This window comes from Aspergillus oryzae, chromosome 2, assembly GCF_000184455.2.
Source record: "Aspergillus oryzae RIB40 DNA, chromosome 2".
NCBI lineage: Eukaryota > Fungi > Ascomycota > Eurotiomycetes > Eurotiales > Aspergillaceae > Aspergillus > Aspergillus oryzae.
The window spans coordinates 188862-211518 of record NC_036436.1 but is presented as its reverse complement, the minus strand read 5'-3'; the positions used below and the strand labels follow the sequence as shown (position 1 = coordinate 211518).

At 49.6% G+C, this 22657-nt stretch overlaps 11 protein-coding genes and 1 non-coding gene across 12 annotated transcripts; 4 read left to right on the top strand and 8 right to left on the bottom strand.

Moving 5' to 3' along the window:
* Positions 1-31: 31 nt before the first annotated feature.
* Positions 32-929, top strand: AO090001000095 (putative isochorismatase family hydrolase; the record flags this gene model as incomplete). The annotated part of the gene is made up of 4 exons (XM_001818600.1): positions 32-121; positions 186-498; positions 561-780; positions 839-929. The coding sequence occupies 4 exons, from the start codon at positions 32-34 to the stop codon at positions 927-929; spliced, it is 714 nt and encodes a 237-aa protein (XP_001818652.1).
* A 663-nt stretch (positions 930-1592) lies between these two features.
* On the bottom strand, positions 1593-2315 carry AO090001000094 (UbiX family flavin prenyltransferase; the record flags this gene model as incomplete). The annotated part of the gene is made up of 1 exon (XM_001818599.1): positions 1593-2315. The coding sequence occupies one exon, from the start codon at positions 2313-2315 to the stop codon at positions 1593-1595; it is 723 nt and encodes a 240-aa protein (XP_001818651.1).
* A 1058-nt stretch (positions 2316-3373) lies between these two features.
* Positions 3374-4885, top strand: AO090001000093 (UbiD family decarboxylase; the record flags this gene model as incomplete). The annotated part of the gene is made up of 1 exon (XM_001818598.1): positions 3374-4885. One exon carries the CDS (start codon positions 3374-3376, stop codon positions 4883-4885), a length of 1512 nt encoding a protein of 503 aa, XP_001818650.1.
* A 1090-nt stretch (positions 4886-5975) lies between these two features.
* On the bottom strand, positions 5976-7684 carry AO090001000092 (Zn(II)2Cys6 transcription factor; the record flags this gene model as incomplete). Its single annotated transcript, XM_023234374.1, has 5 exons — positions 5976-5990; positions 6016-6442; positions 6491-6602; positions 6774-7030; positions 7086-7684. The coding sequence occupies 5 exons, from the start codon at positions 7682-7684 to the stop codon at positions 5976-5978; spliced, it is 1410 nt and encodes a 469-aa protein (XP_023089506.1).
* Positions 7685-8234: 550 nt separating this feature from the next.
* Positions 8235-8854, top strand: AO090001000091 (TspO/MBR family protein; the record flags this gene model as incomplete). The annotated part of the gene is made up of 2 exons (XM_001818596.3): positions 8235-8337; positions 8400-8854. 2 exons carry the CDS (start codon positions 8235-8237, stop codon positions 8852-8854), a joined length of 558 nt encoding a protein of 185 aa, XP_001818648.1.
* Positions 8855-9010: 156 nt separating this feature from the next.
* Positions 9011-10604, bottom strand: AO090001000090 (Zn(II)2Cys6 transcription factor domain-containing protein; the record flags this gene model as incomplete). Its single annotated transcript, XM_001818595.3, has 4 exons — positions 9011-9721; positions 9774-9908; positions 9959-10489; positions 10548-10604. The coding sequence occupies 4 exons, from the start codon at positions 10602-10604 to the stop codon at positions 9011-9013; spliced, it is 1434 nt and encodes a 477-aa protein (XP_001818647.1).
* A 526-nt stretch (positions 10605-11130) lies between these two features.
* On the bottom strand, positions 11131-11919 carry AO090001000089 (uncharacterized protein; the record flags this gene model as incomplete). The annotated part of the gene is made up of 1 exon (XM_001818594.3): positions 11131-11919. One exon carries the CDS (start codon positions 11917-11919, stop codon positions 11131-11133), a length of 789 nt encoding a protein of 262 aa, XP_001818646.1.
* A 606-nt stretch (positions 11920-12525) lies between these two features.
* On the top strand, positions 12526-12940 carry AO090001000088 (uncharacterized protein; the record flags this gene model as incomplete). The annotated part of the gene is made up of 2 exons (XM_023234372.1): positions 12526-12764; positions 12865-12940. 2 exons carry the CDS (start codon positions 12526-12528, stop codon positions 12938-12940), a joined length of 315 nt encoding a protein of 104 aa, XP_023089505.1.
* A 384-nt stretch (positions 12941-13324) lies between these two features.
* Positions 13325-15217, bottom strand: AO090001000087 (uncharacterized protein; the record flags this gene model as incomplete). The annotated part of the gene is made up of 2 exons (XM_001818592.1): positions 13325-15117; positions 15178-15217. 2 exons carry the CDS (start codon positions 15215-15217, stop codon positions 13325-13327), a joined length of 1833 nt encoding a protein of 610 aa, XP_001818644.1.
* A 1012-nt stretch (positions 15218-16229) lies between these two features.
* On the bottom strand, positions 16230-18003 carry AO090001000086 (glycoside hydrolase family 72 protein; the record flags this gene model as incomplete). The annotated part of the gene is made up of 4 exons (XM_001818591.1): positions 16230-17683; positions 17748-17773; positions 17830-17867; positions 17929-18003. The coding sequence occupies 4 exons, from the start codon at positions 18001-18003 to the stop codon at positions 16230-16232; spliced, it is 1593 nt and encodes a 530-aa protein (XP_001818643.1).
* A 3232-nt stretch (positions 18004-21235) lies between these two features.
* AO090001000084 (uncharacterized protein) lies at positions 21236-21938 on the bottom strand (the record flags this gene model as incomplete). Its single annotated transcript, XM_023234371.1, has 2 exons — positions 21236-21297; positions 21392-21938. 2 exons carry the CDS (start codon positions 21936-21938, stop codon positions 21236-21238), a joined length of 609 nt encoding a protein of 202 aa, XP_023089504.1.
* Positions 21939-22210: 272 nt separating this feature from the next.
* AO090001t00001 lies at positions 22211-22282 on the bottom strand. The gene has a single exon. It is a non-coding gene; the product is annotated as a tRNA-Glu (tRNA).
* Positions 22283-22657: the final 375 nt, after the last annotated feature.

Here is a 22657-nt window from a genome sequence, read left to right as displayed (position 1 = left end):
TTCCAGCATCTCTCAAGACAAAACCAGCAAAATGCAGCTCAGCAAGATCTTCCAGACCATCGCGCTCCTTGGAGCCTCTGTCCCCGCTCTGGCGTGGAACAGAATTGACAAGGACAACGCTGTATGCCTCATTGCTCCCCATGAGTAATCCTACCTGTCCTGCTCATACTAACTTTGCATGTCAGGCCCTGCTCGTCATCGATCACCAGGTCGGTCTCGCCCAGTTGGTGCGTGACTATAGTACCAATGACTTCCGCAACAACATGCTGGCCCACGCCGCCATCGGAAACGTCTTTGACCTCCCCACTGTCTTGACCACCTCCTCTGACACCGGCCCCAACGGTCTCCTGCTCAAGGAAATCCGGGATATGCACCCCAACGCCACCCTTGTCCAGCGCCAGGGTGAGGTCAACGCCTGGGACAACGAGGAGTTCCGTGCTGCCGTCCGCGCCACTGGCAAGAAACAGCTGATCATTGGTGGTATCGTGACTGAAGTTTGTAAGTTGGTCTTTTTTACATGTCAATCGATCATTGGCACTTACTAAAGGTTCATTGAACAGGCACTGCATTCCTTGCCCTTTCTCTCGTCGATGAAGGATACGAGGTCTTCGCCAACACCGAGGCCAGCGGTACTTTCGATGCCCGTCTCGCTGAGGATGCCAACCGTCGTATGGAGAAGGCCGGCGTTACTCTGATGGGCATCTTCGGTATCGTTACCGATCTCATGAGGGACTGGAGAAACACCCCTGGCTTGACCGAGGTGCTTCCTATGCTTGACAAGTATGTGTCCATAACTCTATGGTTGCTGTTGCAAAGTACTAACGTGGATCTTCTCCAGGTACCAATTCGCTTACGGACTGGTTGCCCGCCACCATGCTGGTGCTATTGAGAATGGCACTCTGGCTACCGTCGAGTCTACCTTGATCTAAGCTAGGTCTTACAAGGTCAACCGGGAAACAAGTCAAGACACGATCATTACAATAGACCAATTGGTCTGGTTGCAATGTATATGCAGTATCCATTATTCATGGGTTGTTAATAGGATAGATGGGTACAGGGTATAGATAGACCGAGACAGGCTTAGGAAATCTAATTTAATAGGACCATTCCCGGTACGTTGAGGTCCAGCTTCTATACCCAATAAACCTTCAATATCGCAATCAAAAAATCCCTCTCCTATCCCTCTATATAACTACTTTGTCTCGTCATCGCGTGTAGAGTTTTGTGGGAGAGAATTCCTCCTCCGCATTCCATTATCCTCAAAGTCACCATACACCTCAAGCTTGCTCAACAAATCGAGCGAAGGGTCCCAAGATGATTTTCTTCTACATTTGATGGACACACGAGACAAACTTGCAGTTATTGCTTTCATTTTCACCGGTAAAATTTAATTAGAACGCCTAGCCCTGAGTAACGCCATCATGCTATCGAGAATAACAATCCATCTTCATTACACCATGCAAAACAAGCCCGTTCCATGCCTTTCCTTTTCTTCCAAAAGCGGACTCCGTAAAGCAGTACGCAAATTCAAAACACAAAAGATACCATGCCCATATACATCACGAGGTATAAGTGATTTTGCGATCACCGTTTCAGTTATCCTTCTTCCAACCCTCCCATCTAGCAAAATCAGCCGTATCCAGATCAAACAGATCCAACATGCGCCCAACACTCTGATCCACAAGTTCATCCACAGACGCCGCCTTGATATAGTACGCCGGCACAGGCGGGAAGATAATAGCCCCAGCCTGAGACACAGAAAGCATATTGCGAAGATGAATATCACTAAGAGGCGTTTCCCTAGCAACAAGAACCAGCTTCCTGCGCTCCTTGAGCATGACGTCTGCAGTCCGGGAGATGAGATCTTCACAGAACCCGGAGTTGATAGCGGCGAGTGTTTTCATGGAACATGGGACGACGATCATGCCGTCGGTCTTGAAGGACCCGCTGGATATGGGTGCCGCCATGTCGTTTATGTTGTGGACGTAGTCGGCTAGGGCACGAACATTCCGCGGGTGATAGTCTGTTTCGTATTTTATGGTTGCTTCGGCCCATTTGCTGATTACGAGGTGGGTTTCGATGTTGAGGCGGCGAAGGGCGATGAGGACTTTGATTCCCAGGATTGAGCCGGTGGCTCCGGTCATGGCTACGACGATTCGTTTGCGTCGACCTTTGGTTGGGACTGGTGGCATTGCGGTGGATATGTGCTCGAGTGGTGCGGACTGTGTGGTTGATTGTGTTTCGGATGCATTGTCGGGGCTGTGATGACCGGAGTTTGATGTGTTGGTGCCGGAAGGAAGGAAGGAGGAGAGCATTATGATTCTGGTTAACAGTGCTGAGACAATAAGCAGGTCGAAATTAGGAGTGCGTCAACAGAAGACTTGATATTGGGTTAAGTAGTGGTTGCGTTTGTCTTTGATTTTTTACTGATGTGATGATGATCGGAATGTACTGAGCGGCCTGTATATTTATAGCAAACATCGGATACCAGTTGCCGTAAAGGAAAATCTGGAAACGGATCGGGATGATCTTCTACCTGTCAATCAATGCTCAATGATGTCGGCATCCCGGATATCCTGCATCAAACATGGGCCACCGAGCCACCGAGTACCGAGACTGTGGATAGAGTTCGAGTGAGGCGTTTCCAGTGTTTTGGTTCCATACATTATTACATCACTGGTGGGTATGCCCTGGGACGATTTCCGAGGCTCCGAGGGGCTGCGAGCTTAGCTTGATGAGCATCGTTAAAATTCTAGGAGTTTGAGAAGTTCGATAATCTAGGTTGATTAAGCAGGCAGACCAGCATCTAAGCAACCTTGGAAATTTAAGCCATATATGTAATCTGAATAATCTGGGCAATTCATGTAGTACAAGCATTCGGGGCAATGCAGGCAACCCGAACAATCCAAAGCATCTACGAAATCTGTGCCTTCCCACAATGCAAGGTAATCTCACAAGATAGAAAGGTATAATCTACTGCGTTTGTCGTAGTTACACTTCGTAACTCGCTGTTAGTATCATATGAAAAGACTTCATTGTGACTGGCTTGCAGCTATAGTCCACTGTGTGATTTCCGAAGCTCCGAGCAGCTGCGAGCTTAATGAGCCTTGCCCTGCTCCGAGGTCCCGAACATGGTTCGGCAAGATTGAACAAGCATTGGAGAAGATTCCATGCATGAGTCTAGAAGACGTACCATTACCTGCCTATTCGGGTGATTTGCAGATGCCGGTCATCCGTACTGAGCGAGATGTAGCCATATATAAGAAGTCGAGGAAGCATCCTAACAGGAATCCACACGCCAACACACACCATAATATCACATCCCACAGCTTAAATTTGATTCCTGCCATCAAACCCAGCAATTAGTGCCAACATGGCCGCGATTAACGAAGTCGATCATTCCTTCCGCGCCTTTGTCGAAGCCCTCAAGGCCGACGATGACTTGGTCGAGATCAACACCGAGATCGACTCTAACCTGGAAGCCGCCGCGATCACTCGTCTTGTCTGCGAGACCGATGACAAAGCCCCCCTCTTCAATAACCTCAAAGGCATGGGAAAGAATGGCCTCTTCCGTATCCTGGGCGCTCCGGGCTCTCTCAGAAAGTCCAAACGTGACCGCTACGGCCGGCTCGCCCGCCACCTGGCGCTGCCTCCTACTGCCAGCATGAAGGAAATCCTTGACAAGATGCTCTCCGCCTCTCAGCTACCTCCCATTGACCCTAAGATTGTAGAGACTGGTCCTGTGAAGGACAATTCCCTTGAAGGCGACGAAATCGACCTCACTGCGCTCCCAGTGCCCATGGTGCACAAGTCTGACGGCGGCAAATATCTACAAACATACGGAATGCATGTCGTGCAGTCTCCTGATGGAAAGTGGACGAACTGGTCTATCGCCCGTGCGATGGTCAAGGACAAGAACCATTTGACAGGCCTGGTTATTGAGCCCCAGCATATTTGGCAAATCCACCAGATGTGGAAAAAGGAGGGAAAGGATGTCCCGTGGGCTCTATGCTTCGGAGTTCCTCCTGCCGCTATCATGGCATCATCGATGCCCATCCCGGATGGTGTAACTGAGGCTGGCTACGTTGGTGCCATGACTGGTCGCGCCTTGGAGCTCGTCAAGTGCGACACCAACCATCTCTACGTCCCTGCCAATGCGGAGATTGTCCTCGAGGGTACCCTCTCCATCACTGAAACCGCCGATGAAGGCCCCTTCGGTGAGATGCACGGCTACGTCTTCCCCGGCGATAGCCACAAGTGTCCCGTTTACAAAGTTAACAAGATCACCTACCGCACCGATGCTATCCTGCCCATGTCCGCCTGCGGTCGTCTTACCGACGAGACCCATACTATGATTGGCTCGTTGGCTGCCGCTGAGATTCGTAAAATTTGCCAACTGGCCGGCCTCCCCATCACCGACACCTTTTCTCCCTTCGAGGCACAGGTTACCTGGGTGGCTCTCAAAGTTGACACCGCAAAGCTTCGTCAAATGAAGCTAGCCCCTAAAGAGCTTCAGAAATGGGTCGGAGACGTGGTCTTTAACCACAAGGCTGGGTACACTATCCACCGCCTGGTCCTGGTTGGCGATGATATTGACCCGTATGAGTGGAAGGATGTCATGTGGGCTTTCGCAACACGGTGTCGACCCAATGCTGATGAAATGTTCTTTGAAGACGTCCGTGGTTTCCCCCTTATCCCGTATATGGGTCACGGCACGGGGTCGCCCACCAAGGGTGGTAAGGTGGTTTCCGACGCTCTGATGCCCACAGAGTATACCACAGGTGCTGATTGGGAAGCTGCTGACTTTGAGCACTCCTATCCGGAGGAGATCAAGGCCAAGGTGAGGGCCAACTGGGAGGCTTTGGGATTCAGAAAACAGGATTAAATTATGTGTTCATTAGATTGTACATATAAACAGCAGTTGCGCTTATTAGTACGATGATTAAATGATAATAGTTTGTTTCACAGAAAGCGGAATCATATGTGAACACAGTTCTTCGATGCAATGTGTTCAAGAAGTAAACGCATCGCGCAGCAAACCTGTTCCGAAACCTCGGAAGGGAAATTGTGTTGACTGGCGAAAAGAACTGCAGTGATTTATAGGTCGTACGACCGTACCGGACGGTTGACATCTACCATCGGAATGGAAACCCTCGCACCGTGTAAGTCGTTAGTTCCATTTTTTGCGGGTAATATAAGACCCGGTGACTTGCTGTTTAGGATGAAGACATAACGTCTGGTATTCTCAAGTGTGCATAAGTTTGATTCGGCTAGTTGGCAGAATAGCAATAGGGTGCGTTAATAGTATCAGTATTCAGGAGTCAGTACTGAATTTGAAGGTCGCGATTAAAACAGGCTATTGTAAGAATGCATTATCTTCGGAGATATTGAATAATGGAACTTTAACGATGTCAGCACATGATACCTGAGACTCATGGGGACACCTACCGTTCATAATGGAGTCCAGGTAAGTCAACGGAGAGATGTTTGTTGTATTGTCGAGTACGCCTTCCGGGAAACTGTCTTTCATCAATATCCAGATCACACAAACGAGATGGAACCGACTTACTAGTTTCCATCCCCTGTCGTCAAACCTCCGCCCAGGTCGAATCCAGGCATAAACATTGGGTCTTGCGCTACAAGTTCATTTACAGTGGGGTTCAAGGGAGGATATGTAGTTTGGCCTTCCCCTTGAGATCCATTACCGTCTTGGCCAGCTGCATTGAGCGGCGCATTGCGCACTGCATTTCTTAGGGCTACAAGGGCACGGATATGTCGCGCGGACAGCCACTGTCCGTCGTCCGATCCACTGATAGTGTCCTTCCTCGCGGGGTCTGCCGTTGAGAACACCGTGATCACTCTCTGCTGCAGGTCTCGACATTCATTGTCATTTCGAGTTTCCTGCCAGATACAGAGGAGCAACGTGGAGCTCAGAACTGTATGTACCATTGACCAGGTTCGCAAGGGCACGATGCTCAAAGTTTGAAAATCTAAGAACGCATTCGATGCACTCACAAGGCTATCCTTGGCTCGGAGTCGTAGGCGACTATAATGAGGGTCATCCAAGCGGCTTGGAGAACTTCGGATGGTCGGCCGACAGAGCACTGACACGCAAAATGACATGTGCATCCGTAGGGCAAGATGCTCCTGGTGCTCCTGTAGGCAATGGCAATGCTCTCGAGAGAGTAGATGAGGCTGGGCACGACTGTAAACATTATCTAACGCACTCAATAGCTCAGTGGCGCGCGTCAAATCCCAATGCTCAGGCTCCTGAACCTTGGCAATATCGAGGCCCAGCTGACAAAGGAAATGCATCACATCCGTAAATGACAATGCGAGTGCAGGTGTGGGGCCAATGCTCTGCTGCCAACCCGAGATGGAGACCACTGGTGGACGGTCATAACAGAGGCTCAATAAGCAGTCCTGCCAAACAGTCATGGACCTAGATGGGTTAGCGCATCGAACTTAATGTCACTGGCTCAAGACCTACCATAGCTTCTTGGCCTTCGAACGGACACTTTCTGGTAAATGTGAAGTGCCGCGTTCGGTGTGTAAGCCGAGAGCTTGGGCTAAGCGGACGGTAGTCCCCAGCAAAGCCCAGGCTGCGTCAGATTGGCCATTGTTCTGCAACATGTTCCCCAAAATGAGCATGGCTTGCACAATGTCCAAAGACGGCCGGAAAAGGAAATTTGCCAATCTCAGAGCCTGGAATGATCGACGTGCTGTTCACCGTTAGCGATTGGCTCCAGCAGAACATGGATGCAGCACCATACCGAGATCCTGGCATACTTCCGAGCGTTGTGGGTTTTCAAGATCCGAGAAGTGAGCACCGGAAGCCAAGGTCGCCAAAAGGAGACTGATATGGCCAATGGACTTGTCGGAAGACCAGCGCTCCGAGATTTTGTTTGGGTTACTCAATTCCCCGGATGCAACAGACTCCAGATAGGTGCATATGGCGGATTCAACCCCATCAATATCTACCAAGATCGGATTGAAAGGGTGTGCAGACAAGCGATAGTGATGAAAAAATCTATTCCTCGTTAATGTCATTCGTTCTTTTGTCCACTAATGAAGATCGAGCCTACTTTAAGATCTCCGTCCTCTGAGGAAGTATGTCCAGAAGTGCACACCAACGGTCTGTGGGAGTCTTGATGTCAAGGAACGGATAATACTCGTATGTGTTCTGCAGGCCCAACACAGACCCTGCCTCTCGCGCGATAGACCCGTCGGGGTCTTGCAGCCGAAGGATGGAAACCACAGAGTTCTTCCCAGAGAAGACATAATCAGACGAGCGATCACGGCTAGTCGACCCCGAACGTGGAGCGGCTCCCGATGGTGAAGGCCCATCCAGCGGTTGCGCTCGCTCGGTCTCCGCTCCATTAAGTGCCGACGGTGATGGAGTCAGCGGGGAAGCAATGCCGGCTGGTCGATGTGACGGTGATGCATGAACGGGATCCACCCTCCCCGACCGGGGGAATGAGTGTCGCGACGAGTCCTTCGACACATCATAAGCACAGATGTGTGGATGGCCACGCTTTTGACATGTTCTGCAAGGATGACCACTATCGCACTTGACTTTGCGCTGGCGACAAGGATAACAGGCCTTAGCCTCGCGCTGCTTCCGCTTTAGTTGCAGCACACGGTCGATCTCTTGGCGCTGCACATCGGGACTGCGGTGATTCATGTCACTTGTGCATTCATTGATTCATTCAGTTGGTCATAGATTCGTTCACTGGATAATTGAGATTGAAAACTGAAGAAGAGTTCGCAGTGTCTATTCATGTCGGAGCCATGCTTAACTCTAAAGACTGGGGATCCACTCCCGATCCGGAAACTCGGCATTCATATCGGGATCCCGTGACATCACATGGCGATAAGATAAAATCCTGGGTGTTTGCCATGTTTGCACTTTCCTGCAAATGCCATCAGTGAGAAGCACAGGATACAACATTACACTACATTACCCACTGACAGTACACGAGAAACTAGAGAAAAGCACTCTAACTCTTGGATACAGCTTTAAGATGTTGCGATCGATTGTCATTGCCGCGACGTCATTGGAGCATCGAGTTTCATTGACCCGCACTATTAGCGGCAATGACGTCAGGGACCGCCAGTTGCGATGCGACGCCTTTATAATCAAACGCACTCGCCGCGTCTCTAAGAATTCTCAACCCACCATCTTCGTGAAGCTCACTCTCGCTTTTATTGAGCCTCACAGTTGATCACCCAAGATGGCCTGGTCGATAGCACTTCCCCGAGAGGTCTTCACCTCTCCAATCCTTTCCGTCACAACGCCTACCACGGTCGGCATGTTGGTCGGCTATCTGGTCAATCGTGAGTTACATCTAAGGAGATAGTAATAATAAAGGGACCGAACACGTCATAACTGTATGCAGGCGCGGGAGGAACCAAACAAACCTACAAATCACTCCAAAAGCCGGCCTTCTACCCGCCGGCATGGCTCTTCGCCCCAATGTGGACTGTCCTCTACGGGGTCATGGGATATGCCGCTCACCACGCGACAGTGGCCGGATATAGCGCCCTGACTTCCTCCACCGCTGCACAGAGCTTGGGTACGAATTGGGAAACGCTGTATACAACACAGCTAGCACTCAACTACCTCTGGATGCCCCTCTTCTTCGGCATCCGTCGCCCTGCCTGGGCGTTGGCGGATATACTACTCTTGGGTGGGAACGTGGCGGCGCTGATGCAGACCTGGTGGAAGACAGATCGGACCGCCTTCTGGCTCATGGTCCCCTACGCCGGGTGGCTCGGATTTGCGACATATCTCAATGCCGGTGTGGGTGTATTGAACAAGTGGACTATCGGAGAAAAGCCGAAGGATCAGTAAATAGATTTATGGCTCTGCATTTTTACTAATTTGACGTTTGCATCTCTCCTGACTACGTTTCTCACTGTATCTTTCCCATCCTGGCTACATGAATTAATGCAGATCTGTTATGTAAAGCTAGGCAATGCTAAAAACAAGAATGAACGATGCGCTATGCTAGACTTCAACTAAAGTAGTATACTCCAAGCGACTCACTGCATTGTCCTCTTCATTCGCAGAAAAGACCGACACGTGCCGTACCTTTTCCTCAAATTCTGCAATCGTCTCAGCGGCACATCCCCCATCGAAGTCGCGCTGATAGTCATCCAGCGCCTTTTCCACCGTAGCCCGGATGATCTTGTCCGCAGTGCCCACTCTCGCTGTCAACAAGCAGACCAGCATGTAAAAGGACCCCAAGGGACGAAATGCGACCTGAGTATCCGACAAAAGGACAATCTCCTGCGCGAAATAAGTCGATTCCACGGGAAGCGTAGGGTCGTCTGGGTCCAATGCCCGGGCCAAACAGTTCAGGATAATAGCCACAGTAAGACCAAGGCCGTACATGCGTTGATACTGGGCATGAAGCAGTGTGCACATACGATACATGGACCCGGTGGCAAGCGGGGTCTCGATCGAAGTCGTTCTAGCTTGTAATGCCGTCAGGATTGGTTGATAGCTCTCGTAGAGGGCCCGAGTTTCGTGTCGTAGTGATTCAAACTCAGCATCACCCGGCATCGTCGATGCGATGCGGTCTCGGATCCCTGGCACTCGGGCAAGACAACGCATCATATGCCCGTCTGGTGTGCCCGCATCAAGGTCGCTTTCAACCAGACTTTCATACTCCTCGCCGCTAAGGTCAATGCTGCTGACGAATAGACCTTCGAAGAGCTGTTTCTCGATTCAGTAATCAACCCCAGCTTTTTACTCATGGGAGCCATACCACAGGACCACGCAGCGTCAGCAGTAGCTTTGCCTCGAAGTCATCTCGGGGTCGGAAATTCTTCCGTGCCTTCAGAATCTGTGCAGCCCCCTCTGCATGGCCCGACTGCACTTTACCCTGACCGGGGAGGAAACCCTACCAATCATCAGCAACAGACTCATCCCACAGTCTCAGGAATGACGAACCTGGCAGAGCAAGAGTATCGTGACCGCGCATAGCGTGTCGGTGCTGGCCGCCTTGACCGGGTCATCCAGATAGGTATGGAGGGTATTTAAAGCACGACCATACTTACTGAGCCCCTTAACAGACACCTTCCGGGAGGTACAGAACTCCCTATGCATACAGATCACTGCATCCGCGGCGGTGTCCAGGGCCTCGTTTGTGCCCAGTCGAGCAGGCACATCCCGCAGAAAACCTCCATACATCCACGCAAGATTCCATCGGATGTCCGTTGACGGGTGTATAGCTTGGACAAACGCTTGGGTTAATACCGTCAGGGCACTGCTTGGGTGTGGGGACACCCGGGACACTTCTGTACGCTCCTCGTCGCTGCTAGAGCTTGTCTGATCCTTGGGCGACTGTCCCTTGATCTTTCCTTTCTTCACCATTATCGGGATGGTATACTCCTGCTGGAACTTGAATCTCCGCTGTCCCGATCCAATACATGGTATGTTTAATCGGAGACATCGTCCACAGGTTGGTTGTTTCTCATCACACTAGAAGCAAGGCATAAGCCACATCGATGCAATATCAGAAGATACATGCACCACATACCTTCTTCTTCTGGCGACGACAGCCTTCACACGCTCTTCCTGATGGTACTCCTGGCATGATGTTCGCTGTCAGCTGCGCATCGTTGGGGGGAAATAGCTCGTTATCGGGCTGATAAGATATAACAGATGCCAAGCCTTCGCCCGTCTCTTGGCAAGGCTGGCATTGAGGCTGTGAGTGCAGATCTTTCAGCTCATAAACTGTAAGATTTTAGGATCATTGACCGTTAGCCAATAGGACCGTCCACGGGGCAAAATAATAAGAACAAGCCAAGTTAAGGTGTTTTTTCAGTCTTAAATTTTGCATTCAATTGGTCTCCGTTTAAATCATGCTGAAGTTCTTGATACATGAGCCAGGGTATTTTGTTCCAATCATAATCTAACATGCCATACAGTTTGTTCGCCAATTTATTCAAACCCAAGAAAAACACTTGAAACGCAAAAGAACAGGAGAAAAAAGGGGATTTGGTAAAAAAGAAAAGAAAAGAAATGCGGCGCTAGACAGAAAGGAAATAAATATGCCAATCTAAAGAAAAACGATCACCACAACACCACAAGTTCCATCGATGGTAGAGAGTGATGATGGCTTAGGCAGTGACAGCGACAGTGGTGTTCCGCGTATGGCTTAGATATTGGTAATACATAAAGGACACGCCCGTGAGCATCAGTTCATCCATAGCGGCTCCGCTGGTAGCCTGCGGGAGCAGAATGTCCAATTGACCGAACTTGCGCATAGAGCAAGAAGAAGCCGGCGTGAACCTGGCAACGGTGACCTTGTTCTGGTCCACACATTCAAAACTGAGGAACTTCCAGGCACTAGTGGTCTTCCATGTAAAAGACATGGTGGGAAACGCGATTGAGTGATACGTTGTCTCGGGTTTCATGGAGCGGTGGACGCGAAGATGAATATCACGACCATGGAGCTTGATGTCCATTTCTGGCTTCAAAGACCGCATATGCACCGTGGCGATGGTATTGTTCGTTGCGACATTCTTGAATTCCATCTGTGGGTTTCGGTTGTGTAGGTCGACCGTATAGAGCAACGAGCCTTGCCCGACATCATTGATTGCTAGGTGTCTTGATGTCCAACTGGAGAACTCGATTTTCAGGGAGCGCATTGCACTCTGGGTGTGATGCGGCTGAGGAGGGTACTGGGGATTGCCCATCATTGGTTGTGGATGACTGGCATACGGCTGGGGAGGGTATCCATATTGAGGGTTTGGTGGCATCGGCTGATATTGTCCAGTATACGGAGGTGGTGCTGGTGCATTGTGACTAGGATAGTGTTGCTGTTGCTGTGACATCTTGAATTTGTGAGATGAGTATATCGGGTGCGAGAACCCTCTGGTTTTCTCCTCGGTTGAATCAAAAGACATTGTGGTATCTTTGTAGAGTATTGAAAGAGTATAGACAGTGAAGTAAAACTTCTTGTAGTAGTGTAGTAGTGTAGAAGAGTAATTGTTGACTGAAGATGAACTTGAGACCGTCGTCGTTCTCCATGTTTATATCTACTTTGGGGTCCAATCTCACCCTACAGCCACACTAACCTCTTTTGGCGCAACCCAGCGCTCCAACACGCAGGCAGTGCCTGATTGGTTGTCGATCCCGTGGCTTAGACCCATGTCTGCAGTGTGATTGGCTTTCTTTCCGCTAAGCATGCATTCTGATCTTTTTTTATCCCCATTCGGACAGGGTTCCCCTCAGCCACCTGTCACGTTTAGCCCTATGACGCGGTGGAGGGCGATGCAAGGCTATCACACCATAGAGACACGGGTGAAAGAAAGACCTCTCAGTAGGTTCGTCCGTCTCTAGCTCAATCAAACAAGGCCTACTGATAAGACCATGGCCCATTGGAAGTCCTCTCAAGTCAGCGGACAATCTACAATTTAAATCCCAAGATAAACTGGAAGTTGACAATTTACAACATAACCAACGGAAAGTGTTGTCTGCCATAATCTCTAGCTACATAGATATTAAAACAGATGAGTGGGCTTTTGAAAGAAGCTTTTATGCTTACACCGCTGAACCGTAACCAGCATTCCATGGCTCACTGGACATCAACATCTCAAGAGTATGCCCCACAGGGCGGCAAGGCTCAGCCCACGACCCCTGCTCGGCTGGACCCAGAAGCCAAGACTTTCACTAATCCAGTATTCGAGGCCGTCTCGCCAGGAGGGTACCGTCGTGTGTTCTCTCTTGGCTATCTCATATTATGTACTCTGTAAAAGAGAGACAAATATAGTGGAGTGAATAAGAAAGTGAGAGATCGAGTCATGTTAGAATGAGATTATTTCAAGATATGCGTGTTGTTTACCAAATAGGGTATATTTGTTGTGTTTGTTCTTTGTCAACATTCTAGCCCGAAAGAGGCTTAGCTTAGACCCAGACGTTGCTTAGTAACGCTGACCAAAGGGTTCAACTAGGGTTCAACTATGTACACACGCGAGCTACCCGCAAGGTCGCGCGAGTCTATCCCTTGAGGCATCATGGTTGCGTCGGATGAAGTATATGACTGGCCGGAATACATGGCGGGTGGATATTGGGCTCAATACAGTCACGCTGGCCCGTCATAAGGCTAGTGATCTATCTCATGAAGGTCACGGTTTCTATTGAATCAAGCCGTCAATTCTCACTATGATATATAATCTAGATTCATGCTGTCTGCCTAGTGGCTAAGATCATTTCAATCCCCCTGTGCTAACATCCATAAATGAAACCCATCAAAGTATTTACCATGATCAGTAACGCGGAACCACCCCGTACAAAGTCTTCTCTATAGCCCTAAGTAACCTTGACCTTCCTCCCGTCCTGGGATATAGATCGTCGACGTTTCCACTCCTCCACCAACCCCGCATAATCCTTCGGCTGATGCGGAACAAACAAATTTTTCCACCACGACCCCTTCCTTGCAGACTTCAAGCCCAAATCCCCAAGCAAGAGATCCAAATACGGCATGATTTCAAAGACAAAGTCCGCAGTCCGCACCCCATGGCCCGCCGGGGAGCGCAGCGCACAGAACTCTGTGTGTAGTGCTGTTTCGTTGATTATTGACTCCTTGCCTTGATGATGATGGTGAAGCTCAGAGCCATGGTTAAGGTAGACTAGTGCCCACAGGGCTTGCACTTCGGCAACCAAGGGCGTGTTGAACGTGGTTACGGTTCCTAGGAAGGCGATGCAATGGTCGTCCCATAGTCCTGGGGGGACAATGAAGCGCGCGAGACGGAAGGGGTGCAGAATGGTTTCATTGGTGTGTGTTTGACCCTCCGCGTCCTTCGTGTGGTAGGTCCTTCTCTCTGGGCCGCTGTGGAGCATGGGCAGACGCGTGTATATGTCTTTGCGGGCCTGCCTAACGAGCTCCTGATCAATTGGGTCCGCAGCCCACGGGAAGCCCATCTCTTGTTCGGTTCCACCCGGCAAGAACCGAATCCCTGGAGATACTTTCCAGCCTGTGCACAGGATAAGTGCCCTCGTGTCCAGCATGTCGCCGCCGTTGGACAGAACGACCTTATAAGGCTGTAGCCGCTCAATATCGGCAATATGCACCTTCACTAGTCCCCGCCGGATCAATCTAAAGATATCACCCGGGAAATTGATAATACTCACCGCGGTTCCGATCCAGATAGGCTTAAACCAGGGTCTTAGCTTCGCCGTCTCCTCGTGATCGCTGTAACGATTGACCCGAACCATATCCCACTCCAGGGAGGCCCAGAACAGACGCACAATAATACTGCCCAGCCATGTCCCATGTAAGAAGTTGCGTATCGGGTGGCTCACCCAGGCGCAGGGGCTGAACCAGCCCAAGGCACGCACAACAGGGAGGCTTTCGAGGAGGAGGTTGATGGGCGAGAAAACAGCGGCTGGGCTCACCCACGCGGGCCCAGTCCCAGACGGTCTAATGACCCAGTTGACGCGGTGTCCTTTTGATGCGCAGGCGTAGACAGTGTCCCACGCGGACTTGCTTCCGCCGAGTACCGTTATTGGTCTGTGGTCGTCACTAGCGCCTTCATGTTGGTCGCCTGTGTTGTCATTGCTGGGTTTAGCGAAGAGGGTGCCTTGGTAACGGGCGAATTCTTTTGCGTGGAACAATGGCGCGCCAAAAGATTGCTGGCCAGAGAATGTAGGAATACGCGGCTGCGAGGTAAGGCCCGTAGCAAGTATCAGTTTCCGCGTCCGTATGGTATTGCTCTTCTCGTGTCCTGGTTCTGTTGTTGTTGTGCATTTAATGACCCACTCCTTTCCCCCTCCATCACCTCTCTCGCAGTATTCCACGCTGTCAACCTTGCAATTCAACTTGATTTTGTCGCGGATCCCGAAGTGGGCAGCGTACGCTTTCAGATATTCATGCATCGCTCTGCCTGCCATATGCTCACCGGGTTTCACCAAACCGGGAATGATGTCCCTCATAGGAAAGTCACCATATTCGTATGATCCCAGTCGGTTGTTCGTCCTGAGTTCCGCATATAAGCGTTCCTCTGCCCAGACACCCCCCACTGAAGCGGCGGAATCCAGAACCACCAGATTGACACTGGGATCGAGCGCGAGGGCTGTTTTGGCGGCCGCGAGACCGTGCCAGCCTGTCGCGATCAATTTTTATAGGGCAAAAGAGTCTATGAATATGAGAGAGGTGAATTTACCAGCACCAATTATGGCCAGATCAGCTAGTGGCGTTTCCATTATCATGACTGGACCTAACCGCTTGGTTTTCGCTACTTGACGGTCCTTATCTTGGCATTTGTTGGAGTGAGTAGGGCGTTGGTTGGTTATTACAGAAGAGAGATTTCCACCGTCCTTATATAAGGAGTACTCTGCTTAAGGCGCCCAGTGCTCAGTACCAGTCAGCTGTGCCAATGTCTGGCGGCATCGAATACGACGCGCTAGATAAGGAAACCAACCAACCAGGGAGCCAGACGCGTCCGCGACCAAAGCGCCCCAATTAAATATAGGGACAAAGGTCTCTCTTGCTGGCGAGTGGAATTTATTGTCATACGTACCCCGCTCCTTCCAGTCGTCAGCAGAGTGGTAGATATGCGCCCAGGGATCTCCAGCCAGTGCGCTCTAGACACCGGCAGTCCGTGATTGGAAAAATATGTTAGGGGGACTCATCCTGCGACTGTGTTACTTGACGAACAGGAAGAGGTCAACTTGTGATGGCCGGCCGTCTTGATGTCCACTGGCTCCTAAAGAGTCACTAGCGGATTCCGTTCGCTGTCTCTCAGAAGCCACAACGGATCTTACCAAGTGTTCTGGAATGAATTTGGACATGAAGGTTGTCGAGCGCGAACAGCGAGGAGTAGGGTCTAGCTGACCTGCAACCACTCTGATCTGTGGGTAGCCATGCTCTCTATGCGTCTATGTCCATACGACAATTTTTCTCGTGAACGAATCTCACATTTTTCGATTGAGACAGATCCTAGACCCCCTACAATGGTATGTGCATACTAGATGCGCCAAAAGCTCGCGAACGGCCTGTCTACCTGCTGGAGGCGCTAGTCTCAGAGACGAGTTTCTACTTCTTCATTTGAAGCATCTCTAGTGAATACGGCCAAGTAACGCAACTGTTGTCATGAATGGCAGTAAGGTACAGTGGGTAAAAGGTTAAACATAGGTTGAGAATGCAAAACAGTTGGATACACATAAAAAGGAATGAACCCACATCAAGAGTGCAGTCATTATAAGACATAGTCGCTCACAGCACGATCATGCCAGCACCAGTCACCATCGCCGTCACCAGGTAAGCCCCGATCTGCCAAGCACCAGCCTGAACTGATCGTGGTGCTATCATGAGGCCGGCAGCAGAGTCTGATGTGGAGGAGCTGCTACCGCCACTGCCACTACCGGTTGGCTTGGACGAGACCGTGCCAGTACCAGCAGAACCAGCTTGTCCCAGCAGCGACGAGCAGGTACCCGTGGGCTTGCTCGCCTTTTTGGTGGAGGCAGCTCCCTTGAAGTCGCACGCCGAAGCCTGGTTTTCCTTGCTCTGTTGTTGATAATATTGGTTCAGAACAAATGAGAGCTGCTGTCGGGCGCTGCACATGCCATATGCACCGAAGTTCCCCTTGATCGCATCACGGGCGAGTCCATCACAGACGCCCTCGTTGCCGCAGATCATCCCAAAAAGTTTTCCATACTCCTGTTCCGACACCGAGTCCTTGACCACACAAGTGAGGCCTTCTTCCATACACTTGCAGAGATCTGCATTAGGGGTTGGTGGAAGGTCTTTGGCGTTGGCCTGCCAATCGTCACCCACCTTGGGGCAAGTCCGAGCACTGGCAGTAGGGCGATAGTCGGCACTTTTCACGCCCGTTGCGGTCGCCTTTTGAATTTGAGACGACAAGCTGTTGAAGTCCGACAAGGTACTGATTTTCGATTTATCCAGGGTGACCAGACCATAGTCGTTGTCCTCCTGGAAGTACATGTACACGATGCCGCCGCTCCAGACATCATTCATTTGGTCGCTATAGAGCACTGGTACATCATTAAATGGCCGAGGTCGAGGATTATTGCATCCATATTCCGAGAAGAAGGCGGGAACGGGGTAATTGGAGAATTCCTTGGTACGTTCCTCGTAGCCAGACTCCTTGAAGGAAGACTTCCCACACCATTCATAGATATTATACCCGAACATATCAATCTGGCTGTCCTTGTCTCCACAGACCAAGTAGTTTGCAACATCGGCACGCATCCACTGATCGTCATCGGTAGAGTATCCGATCGCCAATGAGTCGCGGTACTTCTTCTGCTTGATATAGGCCTTCATATCCCGGACTGCTGCCCTGACGAAGGCGATTGCCGCAGTATTATTCTTGGCATTGGCAACCTCATTTCCGGAGAAAAATCCAATAACGTTATCATACTTTGCGAACGCGTCAATCACATCTGTATACCGTTTGTAGAGATCAAGATCCCATTTGGGGTTTTCCCGCTCGATGGATTCGGTCGGAGAGGAAAGATCAGAGATGAGGTAGATGCCAGCATCAGCGAGTTTCTTCATACACTCATCGTGGTTCTTCGATGGGTCAACGGCATACGTCCGAATTACATTGGTGCGCAGCTTGGTGAAGTAAGGGACGTCGCGCTCGCAAGCCGCTGGATCCGCAAGGGGGTCGGTGTATTTCATGTCGCCTGCGCCCGTGTGTTCCTCTGATGATGGCGACTATGGTTAATGAGATAACACAAGGCACACAGAGAGGAAGTGGCCACGTACGCTGGTAAGCAATGCCGCGAATGAAGCTGAGAATCAACCAGTCAGTAGGAGCCAAACATTCAAGGAGGAACTGTATACTCACAACTGAGTGCCATTGTTGCTGTAGAAAAACTTGGATCCCTAACAAGCGCGACTGTCAGCGTTGCTGTACGACAGTTACAATCCTCCATTCAGCGCCCACCTTCGCGACAATAGTTGGCACATCAGCCAAGGCTGTCCCCAACACAGTGCCCAGCAAGACAATGGACAGCTTCATGATGAGACTTTGTTGTCGTAGAGTCGTAAAAAGGATAATCTAGGGCTGTTGACGATAATTATTGTTGTACCGAAAACACTGTGGTGGTTACTCTGCGGTTGCTGGGGGGCAATAAGAAAGGCAAAGTGAGGAGAAGTGAATGATGAGAAAAAGAGAAAGAGAAACAGATCACACAAGGAACGACAGGCTGACAGTAAGCCCACCTCTGACTGCTAATGAACCACCAGGAGAGCAGGAACGACTGGAGAAATTGAACGATTGACATAGTAGGCAAGACCAAGTGAGGGAAAGACAGTCAAACGAGAAAGAGGGCTACACCAGGTCACATTATCTGACAGCCCTCCCAAAGCGACGGTCATTGTCAGGGTTGAATCCCAACACCCATATTCCACTTTCAACCATGTCATCCAGGGCGACTTTGGTATTTATCACTCCTCCCTAGTTCTGTCTAGAGCGGCATGGAAAGTTTCTATACATCCAAGAGGGTCTTTACTGAAACTGTGGCAATAACAAGCAGCCCTGCTAAGGAGCCCCTACGCACAACCCTCGTTTTCTATCAAGGGTGGTACTTATTTAGAGCTTGTTGACACCCAATGCCAAATAGTCCGAGTGGCTAGGCTTGCATGGTCATTTTCTGGGTCGAGTAGGGATCGCTGGAATTATTGATATCTTGACCGGTGGCTGGGTGTTGGGAAGAAGCACCATAGCAACAACATTAGCGATATTCCAGTTTTCTTCGTCGTCTTTCTTTCTTTATCTGTTTTCCATCGGTCGCATGTTACACGGAGAGCTCCTGCCACCTCACCGTCGCAGTTATTTATGTCGTACGAAAACATCCTGTCATCCCACTGTTTGTGAAGCCTGACGCAAGTGCAGGCAAGGTTATTGTCTAACTTCTGTTTCTCCCCAAATTGGAAGTACTACCGCCGTGGCCGACGTTTGACAGCAACCTATGGACAATCAGAGTAATACGACTGAGGTTACATTAGGCCTTGGTCTCATCCCTAGAGGTCTTTTTCTGAGTTTCGCTGGAAGCGTGGCTGCGTTGTCCCCACAGCATCGCCAACAATATCCCTTCCATGGCTTATGCCTAGAGCCATCAGTACCTCACTTCCGAGGTCAAGGAAAATGACCCTGAATCCGAGATTTCGAGCAACAGCGTGTCCCTAGGCCTATGACCAATCCATGTGGTTGCCCTCGATTTAGATCTTGTTTACCTTTCGAACGACGTACCTCTATTCCGTATCCGCTTGTCACTAAGAATGATTCGCATCCCGACGGCATTATAGACAAAGCCCTAACTAACCTTAGTCGACAAAACTACTGGGTAGAGCTCTGATAATGGTAGGCAGCACCTACATTGTACCGGTTCCTACCATGTACGGAATCCTATGTCATCGAGCTTATGAAGACCACTGCAGCTGTATGCTTGCATAGCTTTCTTCACTCTTCTGCCGGTGAGGTGGTTACTTCGATGTCTAGTATATTGAATTTCTCATTGATGTATTCCCATCGTCGCCATATTGATTAGATGACATAGCAATCATATGAGAATGCAATGCTGGAGGCCAGATGTACAGCATATCCGGTCCAAGGAAGCATCACAAGCGGTGTCTGTAGTGAATCACCGAAACAATACCGCTTCAGTACCGCTGAGACTTGGATATTCGGGGTGCCTTTGTGGCCAGTATAAGGGAGGAAGTGTGAAGATTCGAGCCTGTAGGGGAATCACTTGTTCATAGCTGTGCACAAAGCCCATGTAGTTATGCCTAAATGCTTCATGAGGGAATGTATAAATCGTTTAATCATCATAGCTGTGCTATCTGTACAAGTCTGAGGACGAAGTAGAGCAATTCCGCGATAGACCTGCAATAGGAAGCTTTAAACGTCAATGCATGTCGCCGGTGCGAGGTCGTGGGTACACTAGTGGAGCCGAAAAAGCCCCGACACAGAGAGAACAGGCGAATGCGACACTGTGCAGGCGTATCCTGTCACGCGTAAAACGACCGTTTTGGTGCGACATGTTTTCGAGTAATCAAAATACCTAAGACAACGATGGATGTAACCGTGGAACGTTATTCTGGCGTGCCGAACGGACATTGAATATGATGTCAGAAAGCCTATAAGAATCTCCCCGAGCTCCAACACGATATCTTTCTTTATCCCATCAAGAAACTGAAGACCTAGCTATCTTGGAAAGAATCAGTAATACCTAGCTGGCTCCAGATGAAGCCCTACTACGTGCTTCTCACTATGTTTGTTGGTTTTAGTGTCGCTGCTCCGAGAACTGAGTCAGTAGACAACCTGAATGAAGGAATGCGTCCGGTACGTGTTCCATGATCTGGCGACTAGTCTTTCGCTTGAAAATATTAACAAAAGAAACCATGATCACAGCCTTGTGGGATGCAGTATAATTCTTGCGGACTACAGAACCAGCCCCGTTGCTGTACTGGCCTTTTCTGCGATCGAGGCACTTGCATGTTTAAATTTTGAAGCATCGTGGGGGTTCCCAAAGTCTTGTCGAGAGACTGAGGCGTACATAAGTCAAGACGCAGGTTGCTAATGTATCACAAATCAACATTTGGCATGAAGGGCTATGGTAAAGGAGGCAATCGCTGGTCGCTGGGGGTAGGCATCACCATTGGTGGCACCTGCATCGATGGCCTAGCTTCTTGCAGCACCCCTCGTGCCCAATATCGAGATGCTGTCCAATTTATCTCAATATTTTCTAAGCAATCGGAAAACTTGCGTTTGCGCATTATGTCTGGTGACAATTCAATATGATTCTGTAACGTCTGTGTGTACAGACGTCGCAGGCAAACCTTCTCCCAGTCCTTTCGTATTTCACGGAGTTCGGGCTCGATAGTCCCTGGTATCCGGGGCGGTGGCGGTTCTTGCACGTCAATACCTCTCAGGAAGAAGGGATACTCTGTCGCTTCAGATGCAGGATGGATGGAGACGCATTCCTAGTCAACTATACCGGTAACATGATATGACACCGGATCCACAAGGAGGTTGAAAGCTGAAAGGTCATCATGGTAAAGCAATTCATCTTCATACTGTTCACACGGTGGGGGGAAGATATAAGACACAAACTCCTCTAGACTGTAGCACGTATCCAAAACATCGTCTTGCTCCTCTGCAAGAACTTCGTCCGTCTCTGAATAAAAGTCATCTGTAGGGAGAGGGGAAATGTGTTTGATCCGCTCGATCTGCATTTGTGTTTTCGCCATCATGAATTGATGTGAAGATGGGAAAGGACCACGATCGGCAGAGAGGGATAGGCGCTTGTCTCTAAAGAACCAAAGGGAAACAGCACGGCCGATCACAAAATCTGTGTTAATGCCGCAGTCAAGTGTTGTATTGGTTGGTATAGCCTGCAGCGTACCACCGAAGTCTCTAGTGCCGACTCGTTCCCTAACTAAAGAAAAATAAAGACTCCCAATTTTTATAAATTGAAGATCCTGGTGACTTTTGAGGTATCCACAGATCTCTGTAGGCAAGCTTTCCTTTGCCTCAACTGGCATCTCGTCCCAAATATCTGACAAGGGAACACCCCCAATCTTCTCCATCAGAATCCATTCAAACCCAAGCTCGCTCTCTGATGATGAACAAAATGCTAGTACCTTGGGCACAGGGATCGATGTGTATTTGCGGATGTATGCAAGCGTAGCGACCTCGCTCTCCCTATTAAAAAAGGGGTCCACCGGCAATGCGACACGTATGAGGTAGTCCTGTGGAAGGTGTGGCGAAGAGACGCAGTATAACTTATTGAAGGAACCTTCCGCGAAAAATGCAACATCCATAGTATCATAGCTTCCGGGCAGATGCTTCATTGCGAGGGATCTGATGACAGAGATATCGGGCGAGCTTGTCCCTGTATGGACAAGCTCGCCCATTTCGTCTTCTTTCCAACAGAGACCCTTCTGAGCCATTACTACCTTGGTCAATATCTTCCAACTTTTCTATAGTGATGAAGGAGAGTGGGTAATGATATGAGGCAGCTTTGAGTCAGGATACCTATGAAGGATTTTAGTACAACAACAATAGGGGATGTAGTGGTGTAAGTAGAGTGTGAAAGACTAGCCAAGAGCTGCATCTAGACGAAGCTCGCGTCGTAAAGCAGGCGATAAATAAAGAAAAAGAACCCAATTGAAGCCTTAGGCATTCCTTGCGGCAGTTGACAAAGACCAAAACAAAAAAGAAATTCCGGTACGGGGAATCGAACCCCGATCTCCTGTGTGAAAGACAGGTATGATAGCCGTTACACTATACCGGATCTTGCTTGTAAGCGGTCGTTTAATATTTTCAAATGTGTGTTAAGAAGTGACCGTCCATACGACTTGAGTTTGGGAATCCAGTTTGACCCCGACATAGTTTTGTCAGATTCCATTTTGAGGCTTCTATATGTTGCCCTGCTAAATAATTCATCATTCATACTTCCCCGGTGTATCTTGAATCAGGGTTGGTTTTTTTTCTGTCTTCTATATTAGGGGGGGGGGTGCTCTGTGTCAAGCTCCCTAAGAATATATATATTTTCGCCTTTCCGACTCCTAGGGTAGAAGTTCAAAGAACCCTGGTGAATGGCACTGCCTTCATATGGAGATTGACATTATTCTAATATTGACTTTTTAAATACTACTATTATCCGGTG